This window comes from Phyllostomus discolor, chromosome 9 (assembly GCF_004126475.2).
Source record: "Phyllostomus discolor isolate MPI-MPIP mPhyDis1 chromosome 9, mPhyDis1.pri.v3, whole genome shotgun sequence".
In the NCBI taxonomy this organism is placed as follows: domain Eukaryota; kingdom Metazoa; phylum Chordata; class Mammalia; order Chiroptera; family Phyllostomidae; genus Phyllostomus; species Phyllostomus discolor.
The window spans coordinates 10708838-10726833 of NC_040911.2; the positions used below are offsets into that span (position 1 = coordinate 10708838).

Below are 17996 nucleotides of genomic sequence, written 5' to 3' on the forward strand. Positions count from 1 at the left end.
TTTATCTTTGTTTAATCTTCACCCAAGGACAGGTTTACTGAGGGGAGAGAGGGAGAGAAACCTCCACCGGCAGCCTCCTGTATGTGCCCCCACTGGGGATCGAACCTGCAACTTTTTGGTGTATGGGATGATGCTCCAACCAGCTGAGCCATCCGGCCAGGGCAGAATTTCATCTCTTTTGCAGGGAGATTAACAATGTAACTCAGAGACCAAGTTGTACAAAAGGTGGTGTCTGGAAGACTTGTAACAACAAGCCCACGAATTTTGCACGCTAGTGAGTTAAACGATCCTGAGCATCCAAGAAAAAGCTAGGAGTCCACAGAGGTGCAATAATACCCCAGAAACTAGTGTGGTGAGGAAAACTACACAGTGCGGTTCTAGTAAGAAAAAATGAACATTTAAGCCATATTACAGTCAATTCACTATATTTTATGTTTTCCTAAGGTCATAGATATGGAGAAAACAGGATGTGACCAAAAATATTCAGAATTTTTTTTTCCTAAAAAGTACATGCAAGGGCAGTTATTCTACTACTAAAAAGATTACCAGAGAACTCTTCTTCATCGTAAACACTGAAGGCTCTTTTACAGACTAAGCACAGAGGACTTGCACACGATACACATTCACGAAATCGGAAAGACATCCCTGTGCAGGAACACGGTGGCATCTGTGAGATGTGCGCGGCCGCCCCTACCCCCCCACCCCCCCACCCCCCCCTGCTCCACCAACAAAGGGCTGCCGCTCTGCGGGGTGTCACTGGGCCGCTCCCGGCCCTGCCGGCGTCGGTCCCAGAAGGCACCGCCTCAGCTCCTGGCAGGGTTTCTCGACGGAGAGCGTCAGGGCCAGCCCGGCGACGGCGGTCAGCACACAGTGTCCAGAGAAAAGGTAGAACTGGAGGGAAGCAGGGGCAGAGCGGACACAACCTTACCGTCCAAGTCCTCCAGGGTGCGGACTGTCAAGTCTGCCCTCCTGGCTGCAGGAAACGGGTCTGCGGTCGGACAGCCCTGACCACTCAACGTGAGGGACATAAAGCAAGGACAGGACGCCGGGCTGCAGCCCTCCCTCCAGTGGAACGGAGAACAGCAGGCCCCCAGCCGGGCCAGCGCCAGGCTTCCCACGGAGCCAGCGGGCTGCTTCGTGGCCCCAGGAGACAACAGCCACGCCGCCTCGCAGAGCCGCAGACTCACCATGTTCACGTCCGTGTAGTGAAGGAGCGTTTCCTGAAGCCCGTTGTAGAGGAGGAGGATGATGGGGTGCACCAAGTAGCAGGCATAGCTGATGCTGGCCAGGAAACTCCAGACGCCGCAGGAGAGCAGCTGGGCCACCAGACCTGCAGGGGACGGGCCTCGGGTCACCGCACCTCGAGCCCCCGTGGAGCCCGTGAAGGCACCATAGCGTCGCTGCACCCTCCGGGTGCTGGCCCTGCGTCTGTGGGCTTCTCCCCGGAAGGTCTTTGTTCATGTTTAGGAGAATGAACAACAACAACAAAAAAACCCGCACCCAACTCCCCACCGCAGGAAGACGAAAAGGTAAGAAAGGCTGATACTGAGTTTGCAGTCAGCTGACGCCCCTAGGCTGGTTTCAAACATCCTGCCTACAGAACAAGCTGCAGTCCTTTCACCAGCCTGGGTTCTAGTTCAGGGTGCAGCCACACGAGCTGCTGGGCCTTGGCACGAGGCAGTTGGCATTGCCAGGCCTCGGACTCTTCACCAGTATTGGGCGGTTTGCATTCGATCGACTTCTAGGTCCCTTCAAAACAAATATTCCATACTGTGGGTCCCGAAGAATTCTTATCCCTTCAGAACGGGTCCATCCACTATTAAAGTGTGCGGACCACTGCTGTCGGTGACAGGGCCCCACGGAACGGCTTAACTGGGGGGAAACGTGGGCGACTCCACAGAATAAGAGCCCGGTCGGAGGAACAAGCCCAGCGTGGTCTGCTTTGCCACCGACGGCAGGTGACGGAAACGGTGCTTCCAGCCACCAGGGCCTCGGCAGAGCCTCCACCTAAAGAGGGGCAAACCGAGGCCGGCCTGGGTGGCACCCGAACTCCTGTTTCGGGTGCCTGGGCTCTTCTCACGCCCCTGCCTGCTCTCTCCCAACCTGCAAACCAGCTTCACTGGGGAGGCCGCAAACTTTCCTTCCACAACCTGCCGGTGTACACACACCAGTGTGAAAACGTCAGAGTACTCAGGGTGTTTGCCCCGAGAAGACAGACAAACAGATGTTTCTGAGTCATTCACCAGCAAACAAGAGCCCCTCTGCGCACTGTTTTCACGCTCGTCACCTTCCAAGGGACAGTGTGAGCACACGAGTGTCCTACCTCCGTGGCCTTCGTGACACGCGAACACGACCCAGCCCAGGGCCGCCGCCCACAGGGTCCGGTGCAGGGCCTGGTAGGCAGCAGCGGCCGCTGCCTGGGTGCCCGAGGTGTCGTCCACTGCGTACGCCCCGGCGACCACCGCGAACAGGGTGGCCAGGCAGCAACTCCACCCGAGCGCCACCTGCACCTGCGGGGCGGGATGGATGCCGCTCAGGGCCCGTGCAGCCGCTGTGCGTTCACTCGTGTGCACTGACCGCCTCGTTCGTATTGCTGCTGTCCCTCCTGGGGCCGCGTCGTAAACCTCAGCCAACACCCACATCGGACTAAAATGGAAGGTTCTGGTTAGTGGTCACCAGGGTCAGGGGAAGGGCAGGGCAGGGTGGATGTGGCCACAGCGAGGTAGCACAGGGTGAGGGCTAGGCAGGGGACGGCAGGGTGAAGCCACGGCAAGGTAGCACAAGGGAGATCCACATGGTGACAGGGGAGTTCTGGGCCCTGATGGCGGTGGCAGCTACACAAACCTGCACACGTGATAAAACTATGCAGAACTACACACCCACGCATACGGAGTGCTCGTGACACCAGCGTATCTGGGGTCTATGAATGCACCGATGTCACTTCCTTGGTTGTGACCGTGCACTGTAGGTGTGTCACACGTCACCAGTGGGGAACCTGGGTCGGGGCGGGGGGAGGGGGGACAAGACCTGGCCTGTTTTTGCCACTTGCCGCGACCCTTGAATCATTTTTAAGCGAGAATGAACGAAACGAGAAGTCTTACCCTGGTTTTGAGGAGGCCTGCCTGGCGGGTCTGGTGCATGTACACGCTCAGAAACACGCCCACGAGGAAGGGCCCGAGTCGGCAGTAGGGCTTGGTGTAGTACTCCGAGAAGTACAGCGCAGCCGCCTCCTCGCTGCAGAGCGCAAGGGAACAGGACAAGGCTCTGCTCGGCCTGGGCCTGGAGAGGGAGTCTCTCAGGTGCCCGCTGAGTCCAGCAGCAAATCCAAAGTGAAACTTGGGGTACCTCTGTGCATCTCCTCGGTCACGATCTTGCTGCAGGCCACAGCGGGCTCGCTAAGGTTCCAAATCCCTGGGCCCCGCCACCCTGGATCCCAGGGAAATACGACAGCTGCGTTCATTTGCAACAGTTGTTTTCTGGCGGCTGCTTTGTCAGGAGGACTTGAAAGAGGTGCTTCTCAGAACTGAACCCCTTCCGAAGAAATGGATCTCCTCCTGGAGCTTGTACAAAGTTTGGCGGCCTGGGCCACCCCCCAGAGATTCCACTGGTCTGAGGTGGTGTTTTCTGGGGCATCAGGGGGAATTAAAAGCCCCGCAGGGGACTCTCGTGCACATCCAGAGCTAAGAACCACCGGGCGAGGCAGCGGTGAGCCTCCTCTCGGTCACCTGGCCATGCCCACAGAGGCCAAGGGTGTGACGGAGGTCGTGACGCTCCCCAGATTAAAAGGCTGAGGGTACAGTTGTTCATTCATTCATTCATTCACTCATTCGTCCCTCCCACTCACCAATACACACTGAGCAGGTCATGTGCTGGGGATGGTCCTGGGCTAGTTGACACCAGGTGGTCAGCAAGGGCTGCTCTGAGAAGGTGACGTCTGTGTGCACAGACACCTGCAGGAAGTGAGGGAGCCAGCCCTGCCAAGACCCAGGTTCTAGAGGGAAGGCATTCTCGTGTGAGGGAGCACCACGTGCAAAGGCCCTGCGGAGGGAGCACAGTTGGTGTGGGGACGCGAGGAAGCCAGTGTGGCTGGTCCAGGAGTCAGCAAGACGGGGCATGATGGACGAGGTCAGACAGGGGCTCTGCCCTGAGAGCCACAGATGGCCACTGGGGGAACTGGAGCAGAGGGCTGGCGGGATCTGACCTGCATTTGTATCACCGACTGCGGCACTGAGAATAGATTAGCAGGTGAGCTGTACCGGTTTATCCTGTGTAATGCACAGGCTGGTCATGAGGAAGCCTTGTTAGGCACACCTCACTGAAGAGGCAAAACAGCACCGTGCGTAAGGTCCTAGGGTCGATGCACACCTACGCCCCTTAGTAGCCTGTGACCTTGAGGGGGTAACCCCAGCTTCCTCACCCTGCAGTCTCTCCATCCAACATCAGAGCCTCCCAGCAGCGGTTTGCCACTGGAGGAGAAACACAGTACAGCCACGTGGGGGCGCTCTTCTCCTCTGAGAAGCATTCAGTGGCCAGAGGACCCCCAGTGCCGATTGAAAGGTTCAGAAGTTTGCAAACAAAAGTGCAAAATCACCATTTTCAACAGGGCCAAACCCTTCCCGCCCAGTGTTTCCAGAAGGCACTGTGCACAGCACAAACAGCCTGGCATTCACTCCCAGCCCTCCCTGGGAGGTCCTGGCCGTTCTCAGGGCAGGTGAAGGACGGAGCAGGGTGGGCTGGGAACCACGCTCACCTGGCCTCGGATGGCGCTGCCACGGGAAGGCCATGAGCCAGCGTGAGCAGAGCCGTGGTCGTGAAAGACGCCAAGAACAGCACGGCCCCGAGGAGGACAAGGACGTGTTTACTCCTGCAGAGAAGAGAGGACAGGGACAAGAGTGTTCTTCAGTCTCCCTCACCGCACCGTCTGTGCCCGCGAAGGACTGGGAGCCTTGGCAAAGGCCAGGCCGCCCTCTGAGAGAGGCTGGTGTGGGGGCAGGTGTGGCTGAGTGGGGCCGGGCTGCAGTTGAAGCAGCCGAGTTAGGCTTCAGACTTGACTGCTGACCAGCTGCACGACCCCGGGCAGGACTTTGAACTCGAGTTTCCTATCCAGAACGGGATGGTAAAGGCATCCTTACCTGTCTCATCCTGAGGTTGGCTACACAGCTCAAAATGAGACCAGGCTTGGGAATGTCTCCTGTTGCCTATGCAGTGCCGTGCTGACAGAGTGGCCATTGATTTAGGAGAGAAAGGTACCGTCAGAGGCAGGGTGGGACCCGGGTGCACAGGCACCCGCTCCAGGGCCAGGACACAAAGTCCGAGACAAATGTCCGGGCGCGAGTAGTTCACGTGGAGACAGAAGTAAGGGCGGGGGGGAGGCAGTAGCACAGGGAAACAGAAAACTCAGCTCAAAGAGGAGCCATCAAGGTGGCTGATATACAAGTCTTCCAGAATGTTCTGCAGAGCTCCATGAAATACACCTGAATGAAAACTGTCCAGGGTGAAAAAGGGAAGAATTTTTCTACTGTCTTCTACCCCTCGTGGGTCGAGGGTGATCCCACACTAATGAATTCCTGCACGCTCTGGGATTCTGCGTGTGTAAGACACAGGGGGCCTGAGCGAGTCCCAGCTGCAGGGTGTAGGAGGTTCTGGGGCAGGAAACAAGATTTAGGAACACGGGCTCAGAGTGAGGCACCATCCGGTTGTACCAGCTAGGAACTCTGAGGGTTGGGACCAAGCGGCTCTGCAGGGGAAATGCCAAGCCCAGGTACCAGCCACTCTAGGCACGGCCCCCTGGGTGATGCCTTTGACGGCCCTATTCCCCGGCTTGACGTTGCTGTGGTTCTTCAAGAGGAAGAGATGAGCTACCACTCAGTTACCATCAGAGCAATCCAGGGAGAAAAGGATTTTCATCCTGAATGCCCATTCTAGCGCAGCATCGATGCCTGGAACGGAGGTGGAGTCTGCGCTCAGTGGTGCTGCGATTGATGAGTGATGTCTGCAGTGAGTGCAGGCAGGGCAGGTTGGCAATGATGCTGCACATTTACCGCGCCTGTTGCCAGACCCCCCAGCTCTGCCTTTAAACTCTGTCCTTAAACGACTGGCATTCTATGCTAGCTGACTCTCCGAAGAAAACAGAAGCCTACCTTTGCTCCCTCCCCTCATTGAAAAGCTCAGTGGCGCTGCATGGCCACAAGCTTGGAGAACGCGGGCTTGGGGCTGAGGAAAGGAAATCTGTCTTCCCCCAAAGCTCAGCTCAGGAAGATGCTGACAACGGGGTCAGGTCTCCTCGGTCGCAGGGACACTCAAGGAGGTTCCTGCCAGGTGTGGCACAGGGAGGCACCGGGAACTGACTGTCCTCCGTGGGGGGTAAACCATCCCCTCTGACTGCCTCACAAAACCCCCATTCATTCAAGCACATGTTTGTCTGGCTCCCTGGGGGGCTTGAGCCCCTCCACGGCCCCTCTCAGGAGTCAGACAAGACTGCACGAGCTAACGACCACTACAGCCACACTAACAGTCCCTGACAGACACTGCCGTGGGCTAGACTGTGTTGGTTGCCCCAAATCCTAACCCCCAGCACCTCAGAATGCAGCTTTATTGGGAGGCAGGGTCTTTAAAGAGATGATTAAGGTGAAATGAGGTCACTGCGACGGGCCCTAATACAACGGGGGGAAGTTTATGCCGTAAAACTATTAATAAGAAACATACTAAAGTGTACATGCAGAATCCTTTCTTGCATAAAAAGCTGTGCGGACGAGGATCAGAAGGACAGACACCAAAATACTGACAACAGACTCACGTCTCCTTGAGGAGGAAATCGGTCTAGGGTGATTGTGTCCCCTCTCTTCATCCTAATGTTTTTGTTGTTGTTCTTGGGGGTTTTGTGTGTGTGTGTGTGTGTGTGTGATCCTCACCTGAGGACATTTTTCATTGCTTTTTAGAGAGAGGGGAAGAGAGGGAGAAACATCAATGAGAGAGAGAAGCATGATTGGTTGCCTCCCATACGCGTCCAGGCCTGGAACTAAGCCTGCAGCCTCGGCGTGTGCCCTGCCCGGGAACTGAACCCTCAAACTTCCAGCTGTGGGACAACGCTCCGACCAACTGAGCCACGCTGGCCAGGGCCGTCCTAATGTTTTGTAATGTTTTTTCCAGTGTTCTTAAACTTAACAAATGAGAAGAATAAATCTTTTAAAATATGGCATGGATAAGGCACACACTGTCCGTCTCTCCATGAATTACGGAGGCCTTAGGGTAGAGCTTTCCCAACCCTAACAGAAATCCAGGCGGTAAATCTCCGACCGGGAGAAGCAGGTGTACTGATGGATGGCTCAGGGCGCTGTAAATCCCTTCCCTCCTTCCGGAGAGCAGTCTCATGACGTGTCACAAAACCGTTCCTCCCCTTTGACCTACTAGCTCCACCTGCATGTGTGTCCCCAAGGAAACAACCAAGGGAAAGAGCAGCGGGTTCCAGGGCACTTGTTGCAGTGCCTTTCACAATCATGAAAACTTGGAAACAATCTGCATGCCCGGATCGTCAAAACAGTAGTTCACCCTGAAACCGACAAGCGTGCAGGCCATGTCACCACGTGGGAATGTTTGCAGGAACGGTGTTCCACGGAAACACTCTGGTCATCACTCTGCAAGGACTCAGGCTGGTTTGCCTGGGGCAGAGCCTGGGTGTGGGGAGGGGCATGGGGGTGCCACAGGAGAAGGTGAACGTGGGGTGGGGGGTTCTGGGTCGCAGCCTCTTCAGAGAGGTTCGCAGCCCCAGGGCCCAAAGCGGCTCTCCCCAGAACTGGAGCGCCCTCTCAGAGTTTCCTGGGAAAGGGCACCTGGGGAGAAAACGTGTCCCCGTAAGACTCACTTTCCATGGACGAACATGATCACGGGTGTCATGAGGTGGAAATGAAAGTCGTTGGCAAGGTACCACGTCCAGCCGTTGCACTGAAAAGAGAGCGAAGGTGACCTCTCTCCGTCGCTGACCAGGTCTGCCTGTCACTGTCCTCCTGCCCGGACCGGAGGGCGTTCAGCGGAGAACTGGGGGGACTTCCCGCGGGAAGAGGCGGGAATGTTGGGTCGCAGATACCTCACACACCCCTCACCGCATCTAATCTGTGTAACAAGCCTGGATTGTAGGTTCCCATTTCCAACACAGAAATTCATTTTTCTCTCTTGCTTTAAAAAAAAAAGAGCTAATCCCCAAGGACAGTTGTGGGAATTAAACTCTATACATTACACAAATGCAAGGGTTAATTAATTATTGTTGTGGGGCGGCGGAGTCAGAAGGGACACTGTGGTCCTCGCCTCCTGGCCTCACCCACGCTCCCCAACACCCTCCCCTCTGGGAGGAGAGACTGTGTGTCCCTTTAGAGTGGAGGCCTAGCCCCGGACAAGTTACGTGGGAAACTCAGAGTTCCCACGCGTGATTGACATGGGACCGTCTGGCCCGAGCCAGCTCTTTCCACAGGCTGTCCACGTCCGTGCGGAAGGAGGTGGCTACCTGTCTTTCTCTTCCTGCGTGGAAGTCCCTGGGGGCGATCCTCTGGCTTCAGCGACAAAAGGCGCCTTGGTCTCCCCGCCCACCCGCTCCACCCAAGGAAGACCAGATTTACCCAACAGAAGGGACAGCTTTCCTGGTGCCAGTTGGAGACAAGTTCCAGGGCGGGGAAATGTGACAGCCCGCACCCCTCTGCGTCTGAGGACCTAAGGCGGGCTTGACCTCAGAGAGGCAGCGCAGCCCCAGGCAGCCTGCGCCCTCCGTCGGCCCGCGTCCCGGACGTGGGCCCACCCGCGGGCAGCACGATGGCCTTGCATGCCCTGTTGGAGCCGCCAGGCACGCGTACGTGGAAGGCAGCGTCTAGTCGGGAAGTGGTTGCGTGAGTCATCGGCCCCACTCTAGTGACCCTGTCTGCGGCTGCACTTGCCAGGCGTGTGTGAGCCAGGGACACGATGCAGCTACCACGTCTCACTCGCATTTGCTCCAAGTTCATCACAAGGAAGCTATGGGGAAGCCAAGACCAGTGTATGCAACTGTTGTTGCTCTGCCAGATCTGGCTTGAAGTGGAACAGAATTCACGACGGCGAGGGCGAGGTGCAATGTTCCACCCCACTGTGGGCTGTCCGTGTGGAGGTGAAGAAACCGTCCATCCCCCGGGGCGCCATGGACTGGGACAGGAACCATGATGCAGCAGGGCCAGCTGCGTCCAGGACATGCCCCCAGGTGGCTGGACCCCCCATGCCCGGTCCCCGATTCCTCCTCTGCCTCTCCCCACTACGGCCCCTGCCAAGACTGGTGTAGTTGCCACCGCTCCATCGCCAGAGACTGGCCTCCCTGCCCACAGCCCGCCTTCCCTCAGCATCACGGCTACTCCAGAGAACATGCCAGGAGGAAGGGGACCAAAAGACTCCTCCAGCTGGCCGGTGGGAAGTTCACGGAACCGCGTGACATGAGACATGCCCTTTGCACCCATCTGCCCTCTGCAGCCAAGGCCTCGGGACTCACCGCATTCCGGACCGACAGGAAGTTGTTGAGCAGCAGCAAGTTGGTCCACCACACCTGTCGGCAGTTGTCCAGGTGGAGCTCAGGCACCTCCCAGACGGGTCCCCAGGGCACGAGGGGGAACACGCCAACCAGCAAGCACACGGAATACACGTGGAGAGGCTGCAGCCTGGCAGGAGACAGAGGGCCAGAGAAGGTGACTCCGCCGTGGGCCCACCCCCCACCCCGGGTGGGCACAGAGAAACGGGGGAAGATGCTCTAACACAGGTCACACGCTCTCCAACACGCGTGGGTTCAAACTCGTTCCGTGTGCACCTATGGCGTGCTGGCTCAGGAGATGCTGACGCCAAACACTGTTCGTTGTTCACTGAGCACGTCGTCCCTGTCAGCCCCTGAGCTGGGGACTTTTTAGACACTTCCAAACCCCAAACTACTTGTATCAGGTAACTGTCACCTCCGTTTTAACGATGAGGAACCCGTAGCTCGGGGAAGTTCAGGTGCCTGGCCCCCAGGGGCTCTGCCACACAGCAGTAGACCCACCAGCGGTCCCGTCCTTCCCATGTGGCCTCCCTGGATGAGAATGTCTTCCTCCGCCCCTCTCTCCCTCTCCTCCTCCCCTGATTCATCTCTCCCTTCCTTCCCTCACGCCCTGCCTCCTTCCCAGCGGGATGTGAAGCAGCTACGAAGATGATGGATGAGGCACCCAGGGTCTAGGCCAGTGCTGTTCGGTGGAAATGTAATTCCAGCCATAGCGGCCCTCTGGTATTCTGGTGACCATGTTTTTAAAAGTCAAAAGGAACAGGTACAATTCATTTTCGTGATAGACCATATTTTGCTGTGTATAATGTGCACTCACGTTTTTGGCCCAAACTTTCAGGAAAAAAAAGTCTTTCGTTTCTATTTTTAATTCAATTTTTAAAATTAAATTATTTATTTATGTATATTTACAAACAAAACTGATTGTCATATATCCAGGGCATTATTTTGCATACAGATATCATTGTTGCTTTCTAGAGTTACACTTTTAACACATAAGCATAAATAAAAGAATGCAGCCCTGGCTGGTGCAGCTCAGTAGATTGAGTACCGGCCTGCAAACCACAGGGTCTCTGGTTTGATTCCCAGTCAGGGCACATGCCTGGGTTGTGGGCCAGGCCCTCCGTGGGGGCAGGGGGGCATGTGAGAAGCAACCACACACTGATGTTTCTTTCCCTCTCTTCCTCCCTCCCTTCCCTTCTGTCTAAAAATAAATAAATAAAATCTTTTTTAAAAAAGAATTAAAAACATTTACATAAATATGGAATTAGTACTGCCCATATGTAATGCACATCCTTATTTTTCCCTTAAAATTTTGGGCAAAAGTAAGTGTGCATTATACACGGCAAAATATGGTACTTTATTTAGCCCAACAAGTCCATGATCCTATTATTTCAGCAGGTAACCAATATAAGAAACTACTGAGTAATCTCGCATTCTTTTTTCTTCTACTCAGTCTGTAGAATGTGTGGCAGCAGACTCCAGGGCCCCGTGTCAGGCAGCCACCTATGGGACAGCATGAGTGGCAGGGAGGCACACGCCATTCTGGGTGGGCTGTGGTCAGAGACCTCTTTTTAAAAACCACATTTGCCCTGGCTGGCGTAGCTCAGTGGATTGAGCGCAGGCTGTGAACCAAAGCATCACAGGTTCAATTTCCAGTCAGGGCACAGGCCTGGGTTGCAGGCCATGACCCCCAGCAACTGCACATTGATGTTTCTCTCTCTCTCCTTCTCCCTCCCTTCCCTCTCTAAAAATAAATAAATAAAATCATTTAAAAACCCCACACATTTAAAATCCCAGGGTAGTGCACCTAAGGGCAGAGCACACGGCCCAGCAGCACCTCCACCATCTCTGTGGGGGCGTTAGGGCCCGGGGGTGGGGGGTGACAGGTGGGAAGGGCGGGGCTGCTGGAGTGCCCCCTGGGCATCATCACGGGTCAGCACCCAGCCTCTGGCCTGCACTCGGGACCCAGACCCGTGGGCTTCCTGTCCTCCCCAGAACGATAAAATCCTCCTAGGGAGTGTCCGGGGGGCAGGGAAATTCGGGGAGCAGGGCTGGAATTGCCCGTCAGAGTCGGGGAGCGAGGACACTGGACTGCGACAGATCAGCTCAGGCAACAGCCACGGAGCCCTCCCGGGGTGCTGGGCCCTCCCCGGGTGCCAGGCCCTCCCTGGGTGCTTCCACCGGCCTCCCCTCCCACGGTCTGTCTCCTCCCCCTCCCCCGGAGAGTGAGTTGCCCCTGCTCCCATCTGAAGCAGAGCTCGGGTCAGACGTCCGCAGGAGGGAGCGCGGCACAGGCTGCACCCCCACCCATTAACCACAGCGCTCCCTGGGGTGCTGGTGAAAATGCAGCCTCTGCATTCGTTCGAGGCTGTGAGTGCGGGGCGGGGGCTGCTGGGTGGGCCCAGCGTCAGGAGCGAGGCTATAGGGAGGGGAAGGGCAAGAAATGTGAGTTCTGGTTTTGTCTACATTTTTCACACAGAAAATCAGATCACATCTGTGTTTCCTCTTCCATGGAAAACGCAGGTGACGATTCCTTCTATTCTTCAAAGGAGGAGGATTTCTGCCCCCTTCGATTGTTTCAGAATTAAATGAGACCAACAAGAACACAGTCTGAAACACTGAAAGCGTCATATAAATGTACACGTGCTACAGTGTTTTCCACGCTTCCAGAAGACTTAAAGTCAGAGTGGGTTTTCAAAGATGCGAATGTGCCATAATGGCCACGCTGGGGAGGTCTGAGAAGCAGAACTCTCAAACCGTCAGTTACACTGCTAGGAGTTTACCTGCAGGCCCGCTCACACAATGGCACGGATACGTACACACGAGCATGGCATCGTTATTTGAAATAGTGAAACACTGGGAAATTTCCTCCATGCCGATTGATGGGGATGGGCTATGCGCATGATGGTCTACCCACACAGTGCCATCCGGGCCACCTTTCAAACCAGGGAGGGGGGTCCTTGCATGCAAATAGCATATGCCAACGTGAAATCATGAAGTGGAAAGAGCTATGTGGAAATAAGTATATATAGCATTGTATGTAGCATAATCCTAGGCATTAAAAACAGTGCATAGAAATACATGGAAAGTCTCCGCAAGAATCCACAAGAAACTGTTCACAAAGGTGCCCCGTGCGAGGTGAGGCTGGCAGAGCCCCGCACAGAGGGGTACGACCATCTGTCACAGTTAGACGTTCCTGCCACAGCCTATCTTCCTAAAACCCTGTTGTTTAAATGTGGGTCCTGGTAGGAAGTGTCACGTTGTTTTAAGGGTCTGGAGACTCCACTCTCCTCCCTTCCCACGAGATCGTCTCTGTGCTGATTGACCACCATTTGAGTTTTTGCATTTTCTCACGACGTGCAGTAGCTCCACACTGGTCCGCTGTCTCCTGCCCCTGCCTGGTCACCGTCTGTCCTCGGCCCTGCAGCCCGAGTGACCCTTGTGGAATGCACATGTGACCACACCACTGCCCCACAGAATGCAGAAGACACCCAAGGTTCTCATCTCAGAGTGAAATGGAAAGTCCTTCGGGTGGCCCCCAGGCCCTGCAGGACTGGGGCCGCCCACCCACCCGGCCCTGCCTCTCCAACCTCGTTCCTCTGGTCCCCACTGCAGCACCCTCGGGCCCTTCGAGGTTCCTCACACACACCAAGCATACTCCCCGCTCAGGGCCTTTGTACTTGATCCCCCCTGAATGGACCCGTCTTCCCTCAGAGCACTTTCTCTGCTTAGAACATTTCTTGACAAATGTCACCTTCCCTGACCACCTTACAGAGGAAGACCCTGTCTTATTTCCTTCTCAAAATTACCACTCTGTGTCATTTATCATCACTGACCGGTTATAAATTTATTTGCATATTGCAACTGAATGTTGCCTATTTATTTGTTTATTGTCTAACTCTATTCACCAGAATATAACCACCACGCCAGAAGGTGCTGCGTGGTTTATTCACTGCTAAATCCTCAGGGCTTAGCCCAGCACCTAGCACATAGCGGACCTTCAGTAAATACTCAGGTGTGAACTAATGGTCTTACTCCCACTCCTCTTGGAGGGAAGCAGGCAAGGAACAAATCATAGGTGAGCAGTAACAGAGAGTTTGCCAGCATGAACGAGAACGACAGAGGATATGGCTCCTTTTCCACTGGGTTTACCTTGAAGAGGATGAGTCCAAACAGTGGGCTGGCGACAGTCCTCTCCATTGTCGAAAGCATTGTCCCAGGTTGGACTCCTCCTCTTCCTGGTCCGATCTGGAACCCTTCCAGACCTCCCTGTCTCAAGAATGTCACCACCATCTGCCATGTCACTCAGGCCAGGAACGGGAGTGTCCTTCACTTGCCCTTTCTCCATTCCCACTGGCAATCGCCTCGCCAAATCCCACTCGCCTGCCCACATGGTGCCGCAATGTGCTCACCGGGGTCCTTGCCTTCACCTTGCCCCATCATGCCTCACCACCACCCCCACCTCCCACCCTGAGCTCTCCCTGTCCCCCACCGTGGCTTGATCCACCTGGTGAAGCACTTCTTGCTCTTCAATCCCAGCTCCAGGATTATTCCCCTGAAGCCAGTTTACTGGGCAGAACCCGCCACGCTATTAAATCCCCACCACAAACCCTAGCCACCCCATCTCATCCTTGTGAACCCGCAGTCCGAATGCCACTCCCTCTCCTCCCGAAGACTCAGGGCAGGCGGGCTCCTTGACCCAGTGCCACACGGCCCACCCACAATGACGGCAGAAGCATTCTGTCCCTCCCAGGATGAGAAGGCTAGGTTTAACAGCGCTCGGAGGGAAGCCCACAGCCCTGGCGAAAGCCGATCAATGAAGGTCTCTGCCTTAGCTCGCGCTCATTCCTAACCTATTTGCAGGAAAAGTCAAAAGGCGTACATAGCACTAACAATAGTAATAATGATACCTTACATGTATCGAAGGCTTACTGGGTGTCACGTCCTTTTCTAAGTGCTTTACACCCATTATCCCACTTACTCCTCATGAGGGTGCAAGGAAGGGATGTCATTGTTTTCCCCACTTTTAGGATGAGAAAACTCCAGCACAGAGAGGCTGGGACACTTGCCCAGAGTCACACAGCTGGTAAGTGATGGGGCCAGAAGACAAGGCCAGCAGATGAGCTACAGTCCGTTCTCCCCTGCTCTGCGCCATTAGCCCAGAAGACGGCTCCGGTACTCCCTCCTGACGCCACGGCAGCACAGTGTGGCAGGAGGGACGAGAGTCGGCCTCTAGTCCAGCAACCAATTGATTTGGAAAACATATAAACGGAGGGGTTGGGTTCCATGAGTTGAAGGTCACTTCTCTCTAAATGTAGACTGTCCTGTTATAGTCCTGCCACTCCGCCGTCTCACCGACTTCATGTTCTGACCCAACACGGCCGTCCTCCGGCCCCACCAACCACACACTCGTGCAGACCACCACCCGGCCTCTCTCCCAGCAGAATGACCACTGTCCCAAGACCAACCAGTCTGTCTCCTGGCTGTGTCTTATTTTATCTTCATCATTACCGTTAACACTCCTATCTGCAGGACCCAATTACTACCCACTGCAGGGGCCGTACAGAGTCTCCTGGTGAATAAGGATTCCGAGAAACTCTGACAGTACCTTTATTGGAATCTGCTGCCTGTCAGCTTAAGGAATAAGGATGTCTTTGCTGGTTTGAGAGAGCTCAAATTTTATTAGGGCAAATACCAGGAAACTGGAATCTCCCATTGGCAAAAGCCATTAAGCCAGTAAAAGCCAACTGTATTTAAGGAAGCAAATGATGTCTCTCCATTTATTTTTCTTTAAAAATTATTTCAAAAGAGAGTTAGAATTTAAAGATCAGACAGTATTACACAGCCATAGTAAACTGAGGAATTATACAAATGAACCTACCTCATAAAGCGATTAAAGTAGTATCTCAGTATGATACGAGCAGTTATTCCGTCTTCTGCAGACTGCTGCATCTTTAAAAATGACTTCACACTCAGCCAGCCACTGAGAGAATGAGAAGAGTCACAGGAATCACCTGCCAGCGATACAGCTCACCGGTTGGTTAATTTGGTTGCCTCTGTCAAGGCAGGGTAAATGACGCTGCCATAACAAAACACCTCCAAGTCTTAACACAGCAAGCATTTTTTTTCTTGCTTCTGCCACATGCCCATGGCCGTCCACTTTGGGGTCAGCGACTTCAGCACAGGGGACCCAGGCTGGTAGAGTGCACCAGGGATCATAGCAGTGGACGAGAGAGTTCCGGAAGCCTCAAACCAGCGGTCACCTGTCCTAGCCCAGAAAGGCCGTGTTGAAAGCTCTCAGCACGAGGCCAGTACCAGGTCAGACCTAGCGATGTGGCCCACCAATCACTACGAGGCCATAAAATGTCATGTTACCGAGTGTCAGGAGGGAGGAGAGCTGGAAATATTTGGTGGATACTAGTCACGGCCACATTGGTCTTGGCAGTGAAATCATGTCAAGGCCTTTGCTTTCTTCCCCGGTCAGGGCACATGCAAGAACCAACCAATGGATGCATAAATAAGTAGAACAAAAAAATAGATGTTTCTCTCTCTCTGTCCCTCTAAAATCAGTCAATAAAAATTTTTAATTGTTCATTCCAGTAACCATTTTCAAAATACCTTCACTGGGGTTGCTCTTGCTTCTTGAGCCCTACCAACTACTTTGCGATGGTTTTTGAGTGAATAATCAAATGAGTGAATGAACAGTCCTATTAGGTAAAGGGGACAGTATTATCTATCCTGCCTGCCTAATACAGAGTTTAAGACTCCGAGACTGTTGCGAGGGCCACCCAAGATCCCCGTGAGAATTCCCGACCAGCACGTCCTGATAACGAACTCACGAGTGTTCTGTTAAAGAAACTGAGGTCAGGCCTTGGAGTCCTAACGTGATGGTAAACAAGTTTGTGAGTGTCCCATCCTCGGTGTAAAAATGATCCTCGTGGGCGTTTCCCTCAGGAACAAGCACATTTCCTCCGCAAAAGGCCCCGTCTGTTGGGTGGGACTTGGGAGGGATCAGGGACCCTTGGAGGACGTCTCCATTCCCTGCCAGTGACAACTCACAGAGACGTCTAAGAAAGAGCACCACAGTGCGGAGTCAGGGAGTCGGTTCTCATTCCGGCCTCCTCGGGAGTTCCGGGGAGGAAGAGCCAGCGGCCTGAGCAAGCCTGTCCTCTCAGCACGACCGGCTGGCTCCCCTCGCCAGTGCGGTTGCTAAGCAAGGCCTGGGTCCCCCTCTGTGTGCGCCGTGCAGCCTTCCAGCCCACGAGGACCGGATAGAGGCAGAGGCTGGCGGGAACCAGGCTCTGAGTAACACAGCGGTTCCAGGAGACTGAGAGGAGCCGGAGACCCAAAGGGACTGGGAGGGAGTGAACTCCTGCAGCTGAGAAGTCTCACCCGGAGAGGCGGAAAGGGACTCCGAAGTGTCACCAGTTCACCCTCCACGTCTTTGGTTTTACCGTGTGAGCCCATCAGTGACGTCGTGGTTAAGACATAGTTTTGCCAGGAAACAAACATTCCACTTGACCTCTGACTCTAACTATCCCAGCTGGGGGGCTTACTTGGGTAAGGTGTTCCATCGCTGAACACCAGCTCTCTCATCTGTCGAATGGGCCTGATACTGGTTGCGGCTCCATAGGTCGCCTGGGAGATGCGTGCGGGATGGGAGATTGTAAGCTCTTAGCAGAATGGCCATACGAGCTATCATGCTTAGCAATGTCTCCACTGTTCAGACACAAAGTTCCCTTAAAAGCCTTATATGCACTTTATAAAGTAGTAAAATGAACTTGTAATGAAAAAATAGTTACTGAGACTGGCAATGAAAAGTAAAAGCAAACAGCAGTGAAGAAAAAAATGTATTTCTTTGTTTCTTCGACAGTTCTGGGATCTATGGTACGTGGTTCAGGGTCCGAGTCCTCACCTCGCCGGGGCTCAGTTGTGGCGGTGGCGGCAGCAGCAGCTGGATGCCGTTTACAAGCCCAGGGGTCTGATTCAGGGGATCTGCATGGGGCCTGAGAATCTGCATTTCGAACAAGGTTTCCAGGCCATGCTGGTGCCACTGCACAAGGGCCAGACGCTCAGACCCACCGACAGCAGGAGCGGCTCTCTCCAGGCTGCCCCCCCCCACCCCCCGAGCCAGCTGTGAGGGGGCAGAGCTTTGCAGTTTCTTGGACATTTGGAATTTCAGTCACCTGGGTCTGTGCTTTGGACACCTGAGGGCTGACCCGATGGCTCCTCTGTTGTCCCAGTTTCCCACTGATGGTCCGGGGTGACCGGCGGCCTCTCACGTCCTTCATTCTTCCCTCCCAGGGGCAGTCCTGCAGCTGCAGCTCGCCTGTGGTTCCAGCCGTCCAGATCCGTCCTCGCCAGCCACCCTCCCAGAGCTCGGAGCTCTGCCCACAGTGCATTCAGCACATGGTGTGGGGTGGGGTTTTTCTTCTGGGTTTTTTTTGTTTTTGTTTGTTTC

General features: G+C 54.7%; 1 protein-coding gene across 1 annotated transcript; it reads right to left on the bottom strand.

The window, feature by feature from the left end:
• Positions 1 to 752: 752 nt before the first annotated feature.
• Positions 753 to 17555, bottom strand: LOC114505958 (O-acyltransferase like protein). The gene is made up of 10 exons (XM_036010128.1): positions 17451 to 17555; positions 17092 to 17173; positions 15417 to 15549; positions 9500 to 9665; positions 7862 to 7941; positions 4751 to 4864; positions 3102 to 3234; positions 2324 to 2510; positions 1188 to 1330; positions 753 to 891 (listed from the first exon to the last, which is right to left on the bottom strand). Exons 1-10 carry the CDS (start codon positions 17553 to 17555, stop codon positions 754 to 756), a joined length of 1281 nt encoding a protein of 426 aa, XP_035866021.1. The 3' UTR covers position 753.
• Positions 17556 to 17996: the final 441 nt, after the last annotated feature.